The sequence below is a fragment of the Sander lucioperca genome, chromosome 7 (assembly GCF_008315115.2).
Source record: "Sander lucioperca isolate FBNREF2018 chromosome 7, SLUC_FBN_1.2, whole genome shotgun sequence".
NCBI classification, from domain to species: domain Eukaryota; kingdom Metazoa; phylum Chordata; class Actinopteri; order Perciformes; family Percidae; genus Sander; species Sander lucioperca.
The window spans coordinates 15,430,111-15,445,481 of NC_050179.1; the positions used below are offsets into that span (position 1 = coordinate 15,430,111).

The 15,371-nt window shown below is 38.5% G+C and overlaps 2 protein-coding genes across 4 annotated transcripts; one reads left to right on the forward strand and one right to left on the reverse strand.

Moving 5' to 3' along the window:
* Positions 1–314: 314 nt before the first annotated feature.
* Positions 315–5,890, reverse strand: bend7 (BEN domain containing 7). Of its 2 annotated transcripts, none has more exons than XM_031293512.2 (10): positions 5,499–5,890; positions 4,847–4,924; positions 4,409–4,762; positions 4,004–4,120; positions 3,566–3,918; positions 2,766–2,873; positions 2,457–2,574; positions 2,248–2,361; positions 2,005–2,046; positions 315–1,095 (listed from the first exon to the last, which is right to left on the reverse strand). In XM_031293512.2, the coding sequence occupies exons 1-10, from the start codon at positions 5,560–5,562 to the stop codon at positions 1,037–1,039; spliced, it is 1,407 nt and encodes a 468-aa protein (XP_031149372.1). In that variant the 5' UTR covers positions 5,563–5,890; the 3' UTR covers positions 315–1,036. The 2 variants fall into 2 exon arrangements, with proteins under 2 accessions (XP_031149372.1, XP_031149371.1); XM_031293511.2 differs by having other exon boundaries at positions 4,004–4,123.
* Positions 5,891–6,748: 858 nt separating this feature from the next.
* prpf18 (PRP18 pre-mRNA processing factor 18 homolog (yeast)) lies at positions 6,749–13,590 on the forward strand. 2 transcript variants are annotated; one of them, XM_031293483.2, is made up of 11 exons: positions 6,749–6,920; positions 7,729–7,806; positions 8,088–8,114; positions 9,531–9,632; positions 9,727–9,840; positions 10,202–10,348; positions 10,553–10,621; positions 10,918–11,058; positions 11,144–11,215; positions 11,308–11,463; positions 12,572–13,590. In XM_031293483.2, exons 1-11 carry the CDS (start codon positions 6,855–6,857, stop codon positions 12,650–12,652), a joined length of 1,053 nt encoding a protein of 350 aa, XP_031149343.1. In that variant the 5' UTR covers positions 6,749–6,854; the 3' UTR covers positions 12,653–13,590. The 2 variants fall into 2 exon arrangements, with proteins under 2 accessions (XP_031149343.1, XP_031149344.1); XM_031293484.2 differs by lacking the exon at positions 8,088–8,114 and having other exon boundaries at positions 6,750–6,920.
* Positions 13,591–15,371: the final 1,781 nt, after the last annotated feature.

A 15,371-nucleotide genomic window follows, 5' to 3' on the forward strand; every position in this document is an offset into this window, starting at 1 on the left:
ATGGAGTGTACCTTTAATTTACTGTTTTCCCTCCAATTGCACCTACAACATAACATTGCCTGGCTGTAGGTACTAAACAATGGCTGAGGCTTATAAACGTGCATCTGTGAACTTATCTTTTGATAGAATTATGTTCATGTTGCAACAAATATTTACAAGTACAAGTATGCCTACTTTTTTACATTAGAACAAAATGTTCATGTTTATGAAAGAGATCAAGCAATGCATTGTCTTTTTCTAATTTATTGTGTTGTTAATTTTCTTTATCTAGCATGAAAAACGAAACAATCAAAATGGTCAGGAAACGATATTTAATGTTGTAAATTATTCATTTCAATTGCACAGTGAGCAAAAACTAAAGAAAACTAATTCTATCACAATATTAACAACAATAGCACAGATATGCATAGCCAAGAGATTCTAATAATAAACAGAAAAAAAGTATTCATAGAATATTGTAGTTTATATTTTCAGCCAGTTGAAGCCTATCAACACATTTTTAATTTGCAAAATTGGCACAAAAAAAAAATACATAAGATATTTACTTTTAGATGTAATGTTTGTAATTACAATAAGGTTGATGGTGCACTGCACATTACACGCATTGAAGTATACTGGTCATTCAAAAGGCACAATCCACAATGGAAAACTTCCCATTTTAGACTTGTGACTCCTTCTAGTATAATGAGAACTAGGCAAGTTAAAGCGGGAGCTTATAATGTAAACAGTAAGTCACTAAACCTGAAAATGATCTGACGTTTTTTAACCACTGTATAGTTCAGTGACTATTGGCATACAATCGTAAATCCCAGTATCAGTCCAATAAAAGGTCTCAAGAACCACAAAAGGTGAAGCATCTGGTAGGTGAAGCAGGCTTCTTCTTCATTTGGTCCTATTGTTTTTTTCTCTTTACATCCATAACACAGAGCAGATTACAGCTGCAAAAGATAATATCTAACGTGGCGAAATGCATCAAATTAGAGCAATGAAGACAATCAACAAATCTGCTGTAAGGCCATTGTGGCAACCTTTGAAGTCAACCAGTCATGTTCACCACCGTCCCCTCCACACGGACAGGCCTGTTATAGTCACATCCTATAAAGGAAGTGAGAAAATAATGTTAACATCTAAAATATCACTACCATAAAAACATCCGTGCATTTGTGTGTGCCAAGACAACTGCATTCACACATTTTGTATGGGTCTCTTATTCTTCATTAGAAAAAAAACAAACACTGAATTGCTATTTTGGCAGCGAGGGAAATAAGAGAGGTGAAAGAGGAGATAAGGTGCATGGTGTGAAGATAATTAGCTGACATTTTGGGAAGCTGTGTGAGAATGTCAAATGTCACAGCAACAGCATGACAAAGGCTTATGAACCAATGAGTGAGCAAGCAACACCAAATTGTGTGTGTGTTGTGACAGTGAAGTGGTGAGAGGTAAAGACATGGTGGGCTCAGAGGTGGGGGGGGCTGATGGAAAGATGTTAGATTAGATTCAACTTTATTGTCATTGTGCAGAGTACAAGTACAAAGACAACGAAATGCAATTTGCGTCTAACCAGAAGTGCAAAAAAGCAGAAAAGTGCAATGTGATATACAAAGTATAGACAGGTGGTGCATAGGCAGGACAAGACATATATTGCAGTGTTATAAGAGCAGAATAAATATGGCTATGTAATATGTATGAACAACATGTACAGATATGTGCAATGTAGTAGCAGTGACATTATACTAGTAGTAAGAATAATATAGATATATGCAGTGTATTAGCAGAATATATAATAAGAAAAACAGAATAAATATGGATATTCTGTATGAACCATATAGACAGATATGTACAGTATGTACAGCTATGTGCAGTGTGGTAACAGTATTGTGAGATTGAGCACTGATATAAGAACTATGAACTGAATAAATGGGTAGGATTTTGTGTGTGTGTGTGTGTGTGTGTGTGTGTGTGTGTGTGTGTGTGTGTGTGAACATTTTAATATAAGGTTCATACTTGTGGAAGGCCCATTTAAGACTTCTTCTGCTTCTGCAGCATCTAAGGAGTCAAAGGAAGAACAAATTTAACTCACATGTTCACAAAAGGCCTCCTTTTTGACGGTAACGCCTTAATAATGATAAGTTAACTTCCTTTGACCATGCTCACATAATAAAACAGGATACTAGACAAAAAGTATACAGTATACGCTACTTCAATAAATGAAAGAAAATAGGGGGGAAACAGACTCTATAGCAGTACCTCTTTTCAGCCTCCTCCTGGCAAGTTTGATCTGATCTTGAAGGATCTGGACCCAGTCTCGTGGCCCGGGCAACTTCTCTATTCTGTTTTCAGTGCAGTATTTCTCTGTAAACACTGGACACAGTACACAAAATTATATTAATGTTCCATTAATGTCATTATTGTTGTACTCTGGTACAAAACAACTGATTAAGTCTCTTGTATCTTACCTTTAATGGCACCCACAATGTTCTGGTCCAAGCCCTTACGGTTATCATTGAGCCCTCTCTTCCTTTTACCATTTGGCAAGGAGTTAGCCAGCGTAGCATCGTCAAAGAACGCACACACCTAAACAAACAGTAGCTCCATGTTGAAACATCGTTGAGCCTTTTGTGAATGTATATAGCTTATTTGGGAAGTAAATTATTAGATGTTTGTTGTTTTTAATACAATGTAAGTAACCAGTGATGCCACATGACTGCAAAGTTAACCACAATCAAAGGGCTAAACAATTGAGTCTTAAAAACATTGATGCGCACCAGTTTCCGAAACAGCAGGCTGCCAGAGCGTGTATAGTTGACCAGAATGGAGTCTAGCTGAGCCTTTGAGATATACACGTCATGATCCTCTGCAAGACGCACCTCAGACTGAAAAAGAATCAAATAACACATACTTTGAATTATTATGGGAAATGGTAAATAAATAAAAGCATAACAAGATAAATTCAGTTTTACGAAGGAAAAAGAGAGAACACAAAAAATTGTTCTAATAGAAGGCATTGTCATGAGTACTGGCCTGATGTTGTGAGTGTCATTGTAAAATAAAGCACAAGGATGATTGTGCAAAACTATATCTCATACCTTCCCAAAATTATGATTTTGAGATCCAAAGTGATCAACACAAAGGTTCTGCTTAGCAACAATGCAAGGCTTTTAATATATGCACATGGAGTTAATAGATTTTAAATGTCTTAAATGGAGACAAACATGCTAAAGAGAGAACTTTTTATAACAGATAACCTTCTTTGTTCTGTATTTTTCTGAATGAAAATTAAGGCAGCATTATGTAGTTGGATAAATTCAACACATCTATTTCCGCCTGCCAATTATATGACTTTTTCAAATGTGTGATAGGTTGAGTTAAGTCACATTTTTTTTCTCTGTGTAAATACAGTACAAAATAAATACATACATTTAAAAACCTTTTGATAATCAATTCTTCAGAGAGATTACATTCAAGTTTCTGTGGGAATGTGGGAAACTCAAATCACAAATTAGAGCTACCAATTAAGCGCAGAAAAACACACATGGGCATATATGTACACTAACATGCAGATTACCTCTAACGAATGAGGTCCCCTCAGCTGGTTCAGGACAGGATTGTGTCTGTTGTTGACAGTTACTGCATTTTTCTGACTTGACAGCACAGAAACCTCAGAGCAAACAGGGTGATGGTTGGGTGTAGATAAGCCATGCTCTTTCTCACATTCCTCACTCTTTCCAGATTCTGCAGGTGCAGCTATACTTGGTGATGCCTCTAGAGGGGCAAGAGCAGCTCTTCTAGTACTTGACACAGTCAGTGGTGCCACTTTATAGATTGGCCTCCTCTTGCGTGGCCTACAGCGAGGAGCGGGGCCTGGACCAAGACGAGGTTGGCATGGTGATGCTGCCTGTTCCTGTCTTTCCAAGGATGCTAGTAAACGCGGTAACACATCATTTTATTATTTCAAAAAATCTCACATTCTCACAGTGTGTGAGTATTTGTGTTATCCACTGACCTTTTTGAGTCTGCATCAGTCTCCTCATGGCACGCAGTTCCTGCAAAATAGCGTGCAAGGTGCCTTTACAGTTACACATACAGCAGGGGGCTTCTGGCGCAGCAGGAGGGGCTACATCTGCTGGAAAGTGGAAAGTCAGTGGCATGTTGGTTAGGGATTGTCTACTTAAACATGCAAACAAACATGCAAGTCTGTATATGTGCATGAGTGATTGACTGTCTATATGGATAAAAGTGTCTGCCGTACTTACACACAAATACCTGTGTATACTGTAAGTGTATATATAAAAAAGCTTGTCTGGTGTTCAGCATTAGACACTATCTCCTCTTTTATCAGCATCCTTTTTCTTTAGGAAATTAAATGTCTGTTGGTTTTCTCTTCTTCAAACCTGCTGTGATACCATACCATTAGCTTCGTTCACTTTGATCAGATCCTTGGTATTGTTGACGATCCTCTGGGCTTTGGAGCGGGTGCTGTACTGTCCACAGCCTGGACCGTTGACGATGGGGCTGGATATGGATGAAGGTGAAGGCCCTGGATCCCCTGCAGAGTTCCAGCTGCTGCTCTGGTGGTCCTCTGATACAAGACATGAAGGTGCAGGCTGATGTACCCAGGTCAGATGCCTTTCCTGTGGCTCCTTTGTTGAGCTGTCCTGCTCTGTTACCACACGTTGATATACCCTGCTGGTCTTATCACTCAGAAGCCTCATCATTCCTGTGATTTGCCTCTTGATCTCCACGCCCTCATCCCCTAACCAAACTACGTTTAGAGAGAGAGAGAAGGTCTAATTAGTGTGATCTGCCATGATGTATCATAGAAATGAATCCTTACAGTGTTACATACCCTCTGGCACAGCAGCATCCATAGGCTCTCCATTGATACCTTTGCAGTTGGAGTTCATCATATATGAAGGTGCAAAATCTGCAAGAGAAACAGCAAGGTTTTGTTGTGAAATAGTTGCAGTGTTGCTGTATTGAAATTAAAATGAATGTATTACTTGTACAATAGTCCTTTGTGATAGTTGCAGAATGATGTGGACCTTTTGCATTGCGATAATGAAGCTTGTGTAGGCTGATACGGAACTGTGATGTCAACCAAAGCAGAACACCCCCTCCCATCCCATGTAGAAACCACCACCTGTAGGTGGTATGAAGAAGTGTAGCCAAGAGAGGTGGCCTAGAGCGTATAGCTTCAGCAGAAAGTGAACAATTTAAGCTGTATGTTCAGAATGCGCAACATGTTTTCATATTTTGGACTATTATATCCTACTATTAATTGTATAGGCTATTCTTGAATCTATTTTGAGACTTATGTCTATGAATGTTTTTACATGTAAATCATTAGAGTTAGCTGTTATAACCGAGACACAGACTACGGGCATTGTCGTGGCCATCGCTTTTGTTTACAGAGTCGTCTGTGCTGGCACACAGCGCCAGACAAACAGCCAGACAGACGCGCGTCTCGCGTGGTCTTTACATTTCATTCAGCAGCCTACCTTCATCCGTGACCAGTTTAAAGCTCTGTGACTTCCTTCTCCTCTTCCTTTCCCCAAACTCCATCTTCAGGAGGAATATAGTCTACAGTAAGTCGTGCAGTCGAAAATCGCTCTTCAGAAAGACAAAATCAGTGACTAGGATACACTCAGCGGAATCACTGTCCGTCTGCCTTATTAATCAGTTACATTTTTACCCAGTCTGCGCTACAGATCCTGTCATCGGCACATTTTTTCCGTGTTGAGCTTAAATGGACCTGGTAAATGCTATTGTATGATTCCCGTTCCCAACAAGGATGCTGTTTCTTCCCTTTCACCATGTAAATAAATTAATGACTTTAATATTAAAAATTCGTCACATATCCCTTTGCGCCACCTGATGGTATGTTCTTATCTAAAAGGTCGAGTCACACATTTGCCACTGTGGTGTACAATGGACTGAACAAAATCAGCTATGAGACCAGACTGCAAACATAATCCCCCCCCCCGAATTCTCAAATTATTGAAAAAAAGCCTATTTTGACTATTAATTGTTATTAGTCTTTATTGATGTAATGGTGACTCATTTCTACATAGTAGGCTATAGCCTACATATCATTTAATGACCACCTCTGTTTGAGTGGCAGACTGAAACTCTTTGGTGAGATGGTTATCTCATCAATAATGTGCATCAAAGGATGAATTTTCCCTCCCTGTAGTCATGACCTCGCTTCAGACAATGGTATACATTCCGAGTCACTGGCAGAAAATAGAAGGGAGGTTAGTGACAAGTGCAAACCAGTTAAGGTCATTGTATAGTAGTATAACCCTGGACTCGTATTTCAATAATCATACACTATAGTTGTGTAGGCTTCAGCTGAGAAAAAAATGAGCTTTTTACCATCAGTCACAGTTTATGAATGTTCAGTTTGTTTTTCAGTATCCTATAGTTGCCATCACCCCATTATATTTATTTTAAATCTGTCTGAGAACCAACAAAATTTTATTTACTGGAGCCTAACATTGCAGTAATATGCAAAGAACAACACATAAGCACAACGCAGTATTTTTGTTATTTCAGGCTAAGCTCATAGGAAAGTGCTTAGTCTTTGATGTTGGTATCTATACTAAACTCTCTAAAAACACTAAATACTTAAGACACTGACTTAAATGGTCAGTGAATCCAAGTTACATTTAATTTTTACATTTTTATTTTGAAACATTATCATCAAAACAAAGGGACTCTTATAATGAAAACTCAGTTGTGGTCGGTTTAAGTTAACTTCCGGTTTAAGTGTCTGGTGGTAGTGTAGCGTTGTTGCGAAAGTCTTATGTGTGTAGTTATTTGTTGAAATAAGCGAATAACGACCACAATTGAAAATGGATACACTGAAAGCTGAGATCTTAAGGAAAAGAAAACTCATCGAAGACAAACAGCTTGTTGACGTGAGTAACGTTAGCTAGCTAGCTGATGATGTTGCTTGTTTTTGTTAGCTTAGCTAGCCCTGTTGCTAAAAGGTTTACTAGCTAGCGTTAACGTTAACTTAGCTAACGCTAGCTAACTCGTTTCATTTTAAATTAACGTTAGCCTTGCTTTCCCTCTGCTGAAGGAACACTGGGATTAAATCCCAAAACTATAACTTTATACGCCACACACAAGTTCATAATGTATTCAGTGTGATGGAAAGATTGGGAAAACGTTAGGTAAGGGCATGTCAGTACAACAGGAATGTTGATAGCCTCATTTGACAGCGTGTTTTATTGTTCTTTAATACAGATACAATGTCAGTGTCTCTTGTTTTCATTATACCGTGCCACTCTTTTACTTATGTTATTCCTTAAATTGGACTGCTACCTGTAACATATAATATCATGGCAGCTTCTGTTTAGTCTGTGACAACTCTTACCTGTGCTCACATTCAGTCACACGTAAACTTAAAAATTGCTTTGTTGAAAAGAATGAGTTTTATTATTTAAGATGCTGTAGAGTATGCTGTCACATTCCTTCCAACACAGAGGAAAAAAAGAATAGTTCCATAGCTATTTTGTGTTAAAGATTTACACACTGCAATGTCACAGTAAAAGAGAAGGAAACGTTTAGTATATGGCATCTTTGTTGTAAGACGGTTACTATGTTATGCTACTCTAGGCTTCGCTACAAGTATAATAAATAATATATATAATAATATTTTCATTGCGTCGTACATTGAGTTGGATTAGAAATGTAACAAGTCAACTATCTTTCTGCTTTCAGGGCTCCAAAAAATTCTTCAAAAGGTCTGATCTTGCACGCATGGAACAAGAAGATTACTTCATAAGATGTGGATACAAGGTTGCTGTCAAGATCACGCTCTTTCTCTTACTCTCTCACATATACACACACACACACACACACACACACACACACACACACACACACACACACACACACACACACACATATAATCACTGCATTTCTTCAGGTTTGATCTCATGTTTAGTATGACACTCTTAATAATGTAGTAGAACTTTTTGCCAGGAAACAAAATAAGGCCAGGCTTTGATGCTCAGGTGTATATTAGTGTTTGTGTTTGCTGTTTTTCCCCAACCCGCCTCTGCTGCCTGCATCTGTAGGTACAGAGAGAGACTCCTGAGAGCCAGGTATGGGATTTGCACAGTGGTAGTAGCTGACAGGATGCATGATAAAAGGATAAAACACACTGTGTCCCAAAGGCTTCCACTTCCTTGATACCCTTTCTGAAAGTTCACTCTCTAAAGCCAGTGAGGATAAAAGCAGAAATAACATGGTGGAGATATCTTTATTTTCCAGTGCGGGTTGTTAGAAATAACCCCATGAGGACTTGGGGTTTTGGTGCAAGATAATTGATTCAACATCAAACAACACAATCAATCTGTAAACGTAAACTAATTTGATATCAGGCCTATGGCCTTTTCTTTTATTACATAGTACAAACAAGTACTTTCGTGAACCAATAGCCAATTACAGAAATTAATTTGAAAATACAAATTTATTTAAATTCACCTACATTATATGAATTTGCTGAACTACCTCGCGCTTCCAATACACCACCCTTGTCAGTATATATGCTTTTAACTATTTATTTTTATATGCAGCAACCACTATGACAACTAGGCTATATGCTGGACCAGTTATGTGTTACAAACTATTTACAAACTCTGCAACAATCACTTGTCAGAAAGCAAGGGAACAAGGAAAGGAATCCACAAAGTCAAAGTGGGACACAGACATGGTTTGAATTTCAGCATGGGATATTGAAATGAAATAAAAGATAATTCTGCTGCAAAGCTGCACTTATTTTGCACATAATCTGTGACAGCATCTTTAATATTAAGACCAACTATGCTATGCGTTTTATAAATACATTGATATAAGGTTTTGCATTTCCTTGTAACAGTTGCTCTGTGGAAAACTGCATTCATGTTCTACTTTGTGCAAGGCTTAAAATGTCAAACATATAGCTATGCTTTTGCAGTGTACTGTGTTTATTTGAGCAAGGGCCATTGTTTGTTTGGAAGGCTTTTTGTTTTTAATTTCTGTTTGTTCTTTTAGATTGTGCTCCTTATACCACAATCTAAGAGTGCTGGGATGCATGTGCCCATTAAAGCATGATCTGGTAGCATACTGTGTTTCCTTTTTTGCCGGAAAAAAAACGACTGCATATTTTTTGCCTTTGATTAGGCTTTAGGTGGCGCAGCCAGCATTCAAATAACACAAATTGAAATGAGATTAATGTAATATTCATAATGCTTGCTTTTATTGGTAAGTTATTAGGTGACTTGTCTTTATAGAAGAGCTGCAGGTAAGATAGCGATGTGAGTGTGTGCAATCCAATGCATCGTAGTAAAAACACATCCTCTTCATTCCTGAGGTCTCTTCTCATGAAGACATTGACGATACTTTTCACGAATCCCAGTTGTATGTGTTTGATTTGCATTGGCCCAGAAAGAGCAATCTTTTGATGTTATCAAATCCTATACCTTCAATAATCCCTTTAGTAGTGAATATTTTTCTCTTCCTTTCATGTTGTCCGGAAGATTGATAAGAAAGAAGATGATGAGCCATCCACCTCAGCTAATCCAGTGTTAGAACTGGAACTAACAGAAGAGAAGCTGCCAATGACACTGTCGCGACAGGAAGTGAGTCAATATAAACTATTAACACTTCCCTTGAAGTCATTTTTCCTTCCATATTAAAAGTTAATGTGTCTTTTGCATCGCTGTGTTTATATAGGTAATTCGCCGGCTTAGGGAACGAGGGGAACCAATCCGACTGTTTGGAGAGTCCGATTATGATGCCTTCCAGAGACTCAGGAAGATTGAGATTCTGACACCGGAAGTAAACAAGGTAGGACTGAGTGTGTCTTGGAGTGGGACACATCATGCATTAAAGATACGCTGTTTCAAGTCCACCCTATCTAGGAAATCAAATCCCACAGTAACCTCTACATTGAAAAACTGCATCTCATAACCATTTCAATGTCTGGACTTTCAAAATACACTTTTCTTTAAGCCGTCACTGGAAGCAGATTTAATTGTGTTGCTTTCAACTAAGCTCCAGACAAGTTCTGTGAAGCAGTAAATGTTATAAAGGTGCAATTTGAGTGTTTTTTTTTGTTTTTTTATGTGATTCTTTTATTAGTGTTATTGTCCTTAGTTTAAAGCACAGTATCCTGATTGACACAGTTTAACGCTGCCTCTGTGTCTAGGGCTTGAGGAATGACCTAAAAGCAGCCATGGACAAGATTGACCAGCAGTACCTAAATGAGATTGTTGGAGGAACAGAGCCAGGAGAAGTGGACACACAGCACGACCTGAAAGTGCACGAAGAAAACACCACTATAGAAGAGTTGGAAGTACATTACATGCTGTAGTTAACATTGCATAGTTAACAGTGTCACATTTTTTTCTGTTGGATCAAGTTATGGGCAATTTATCAATAACTATTTACTCATTTCAATGTCACAAGCTGAGATTTGCAATATTCTTTTTAGTTCTGTGTTCTTTAGTAAATTAAGCCCATGATTCAGTTTGTGTCTGATACTGAAACTCTCCTTCAGGTTCTTGGTAAAACCCTAGGCACAGGAGATGATGATGGAGACCAGGAGCTTATCGACAAGTTTTTGAGGGTAAGGAAAAAAAATCATGCCCTACCTTTGATCTAGAGGGAGCTGTTGGATAGAAAAAAGGTTTTACACTAACTGTGACTGCTATTCATGTTGTTGTTTTTTTATTATTAATTTGGTGTGTTGCATTGTTGTTAAATGGATGAAGAGATGTTACAAGTTATTTTCACGATGGGATGTTTTTTGTGATGTGTTTTAACGCTACCATTTAAGAACAAATAATCTTAATCTTTCTTTCACCATTTCCGTTCTTGTTAATATTTTATCAATTGCCTCGTTTCCTTCCTGTTGTATACCAGTTTCTTCTTGGTGTTTGGGCCAAAGATCTGAACAGCCGAGAGGACCACGTGAAGCGAAGTGTTCAGGGCAAGCTGGCCAGCGCAACTCACTCACAGACTGAGTCTTACCTCAAACCTCTCTTCAGGAAGCTCAGGAAGAAGGTAACATTTCTGGAGAGAGTCAAACAAGCTCCAAGGATGTTTATATTTTTTCTAATATTTATAATTTCTCTATTATCTCTTTCAGAGTTTACCAGCTGACATCAAAGAGTCAATCACAGACATAATTAAATTCATGTTGGAGAGAGAATATGTCAAGGTATGTCATTATCTGTGTAACAGTGTTTTTGACCATGTTAGCCCCTTTTATTCATTTTCAAATGTATCAACTTTATCTAACTTTTTGTCCAGGCAAATGATGCCTACCTGCAGATGGCCATTGGTAATGCTCCCTGGCCTATCGGTGTGACCATGGTGGGTATCCACGCCCGTACTGGGCGAGAAAAGATCTTCTCCAAGCATGTGGCCCACGTGCTCAACGATGAGACACAGAGAAAATACATCCAGGTGAGACCCTGAGATTATCCCCTAAATATAGTGTCTAACTCTCTTTTAGGTTAGGATTTGTGTCTAGGACACTGACCCTCAAGATCTAAGGTAAAAATAATGGCAAGATTATTACCTTGACCGAGTAGGAATTTATCATTTTCACTTTGTTGTATCCTTTAGAATAAACCCATGTCTGGTTGAATGACATGTGCCAACATTTCACGGTTAAATGCAATGCCATGTTCAGGCTTAATTACCATACAATTTAGAATATTTTGTATTCACCTTGTTATTTTGATTACTTAAGTAAAAGTGCACTGTTTTTTTTTTAGACCTAACATTTCTGTGCTTTCCGTGGAAGTGTTCTATTACTAAAATCAGAAAGATGCATATTGACTCTTCATATAGACATACAGTAACATAATTGGGATGACTGGGGTTCATGTCAGTGTAGAGTCACCACTCCTGTATAAATTGGCATTTGTGGTATGTTAATAATGTCAATTAAACAGACTGCTGAGCTTTATAGAGGAGGTCAAAGTTGAGGTTATTGGCTGGTCATATACAATAGTTATTTAAAGGTGCTCACGTGTTTTTAGGCTACAACATTCTTTGTCACATACAGCAAACATCTCCTCACTATCCGCGAGCTGCCTGTCCCCTGAACACACTGTAAAAAAACGCGGTCTCTGTAGACAGCCCACGCTCCACAAACGCCAACAAAAACAAACTGGCCAACCTGCACCACGAAACATAACAAACAGTGTTCCAGCCAATAACCGACAAGAAGTATTTGGGGGGTGGGGGTTGGGGGGCCAGTGCACGGAAGGATGGGGGAGGGGACGGGATGAGGAGGAGGGAGGGGCTAGCTAGCCTCGTTTTGTTTGAAAATACTTCGAACGTCAACAAGAAGTGCCGTCACCCAACATCGCTTAGAGCACCTTTTAAAGTCATCACATTATATCAATATATCACTAATCATCATCATCACAATACATTAACAAAATGTTAATGTGTCTAAAAAGCTAAATATGCTGCTAGGCTATTTGAGAAATAAATACACCGGGTGGGATATAGTTGACCTGCCAACTTAATTGCCTTGTTTTTATTATTTTTTGTTCTACAGGGACTGAAGAGGCTAATGACTATCTGCCAGAAACACTTCACGACTGTGCCATCAAAGTGTGTGGAGTACAACGCTCTTTAACTTGTGACTTCAGCTTAATTTAGGCTAAAGCTGTCAGGTCAGTTGTATCACAATCTAAAATGGGATTTTTTTCACAGCAGCTCAATTATAGGTTCTGGCATGACTGGTTGTCAAAGTCATGTATATCAAGGGCTTTCAAGTACATCTGCATTTTGTCGGGGATAACAGTTTAAACAGAATTTGGGTGAGTCAGACCTTTTGTATACAGTCAGAATTGTGCTAACTTATAAGTGAAAATTTAAATCTCGCAAATTTAGGTGGAGAACACTCAACAACCCTTGAATCTTATTAGACTTGTCTTTGTGAACTACTGGGAAAACTGATGCACCTGTCATGCCAATACTAGTCACATGACTTCAGTCCTACTTAAGAACATGTTCATGTATGCTCTCAAGGAGTTCCAACCCATTGTTGCAGAAAAAGGTTTATCTTTTCTTTTTTTTTTTACTACTCTTGTTTGGCTTTCACAAGTTTTTCAAAGATTTATTGTCATGATGTGGGAAACAAAGTGTCATTTGCCTAGGAAGATCCAGTAATGTAAGTTTTATTACACCTGAGATATGACAGTTATTAACTCCTTATTGACGTGCTAAAATCAAAGAAGATTCAGTTCTATGTGCATGTTTGAGTTTTAGCAGATAGTTAAACCAATAAATGTGTCCCTATACTATCTTAGTAAGAAAATAAAGTGTTGCTTTGTTATAACAGCTGCCAGGATTGTTAGTTTTTATGCAGTGTGAAAACTTAATTTTCCTTCTTTAAGATATATTTTGTTCTGTTATTGTCGAGATTTGCTTTCTTGTCTTGTGCAGCCGGACTGCTGAATGGGACTATATTTAGTCACCATCGGGGTTTTTTTTTTTGTCATTAAACAATGTGTGTGCTGGGAAACAGTTCTGAATAAAGGGCTCTCTGTAAATGTGCCATGACATGCTTCAGTAACATTTTGAATGGATTGATTCATTAAGACTGAACTAGTCAGATGAAAATATGCAATTAAGTAATGGGTGTGCTCTTCTGGACAGCAAAATAAACAAAAAGCCCAGATTTGCAACAACTGATTGCTGATGGAAACCTTACAGTAGTTTGCTAAGATGGTAACATCCAGCGTCACACGCTGACCTTATTACACTGAGTAACCATGGTGATCTGATCTGTTCCTTGTAGTCATAGTGTGTGCTCGGCTCCATGTACCCACGTCACCGTTTCAGTCTGTCAGCTCTGAACGCCTTACAACTTGAGACTCAGTTGGACAGCTTGACAGTTGGCAGTGCAAATACTGTGAATTAATGCTGGGTTTTCGTCTGAAATTTCCAACTTTCAAGCACCAACATCTAACCCACAGCAAAGGAGAAGAATACTTGTTTCTTTTAACAGTTACAGTGCAGAAACATTTGAATTCAAGAGTGAAATGACCCAGTCAGAAAACATTATGTTTGTCCACCCATCTGCCTGTCCTCGAGATAAACTAAGCTAAATATTTTGACTCTTGTCCAGGCAAATGTGTTGTATCACTGTCAGCTGCACTGTTTGCTTAGCCAAGGCCTTGGAATGATGGTCCAGTGGAAAGTATTTTCAGTTCATTGTAAATTAACCAGAAACCTCTGTGTTGTACCTGTTGGTTTGTGTGAATTCTGTCAGATCCCACACCACTGCTATTCCACCAGAAAGGGAATTCTTAATTTTACTTTAGAGATTAAAGCTTTAGTGCATAACTTTTAGATATTAATGAATGTCAGTTACATTCAAGCCATTGCAAAATGAGTTGCTACAAAGCTAATTAGGCCAACAGCTCCACACAACTCTCTGTATTTCTCAGTATGGCCATGTTCAGAAGATTACGTCTTCCGGCGACTTTGGCGCGCAGAAACTCGAGTAAAGATAATTACCTCTTTTGAAGAGTCCATCGTGTTTTGTTTTTATCCTCCGTGTCCTTGGCTACTAGCAACTGCGTGGAGGAGGGGTGGGGGCTGTGCGCCAACAGTGTTGTTGTCATTACTTAGAATTCCTCATGGGGGAGACGGAAACTACACACTATAGCTTTAAAAAGGAGCTAAATTAAATTTCTAAACATAAAACTACAAAATTTACTTTAAGATCAAGTGTACAAGTTTAGTGAGACAGGCCATGAAAAACTCATGGCAGATGCCAGTCTGATCAGTCCAAAATACATACTGATGCAGTGGACAGTTAGGAAGACATGTCTAGCTTAGAACAAGCACAGTGGGGAGGGAATTGTGCAGGAAAAGCTGTTTAGGGTGAACAAGGGAATAAATGGCTCCCTGAGAAGGAAACGGGACTTAAAAGGCATAGCATTTTGGATACGCTGCAGTTTTTGGATGTTTATGGCCGTAACAAGTTTGCAGTTACAGTATGTGTAACGCTACATGTTCTTGCCCCAAACATTGATGCATTTTGCAACAAAACATAATGAATCTAAATAACATGGTGATCTGATTCATGTACTGTAAGTCCCTTAATTGTCCTCTTCATTTCACTTCAACTTGTCCACACTATTCAAAGATGTTGTAATGACTGCAAACAAATAGATGGCATCATCCCATTCCCTTGGCACTGACCACGTATGTGAATATGCTGATTTAATACGGCCTGAACTCCCTGACAACAGTGAGGGTTTGTATTTCTTATGTGGGGGCCAAATTAGTTTTTTTTTCTCTAATGACTGCATGGTCCTATTACTGGCTGTATGATGTGGGAA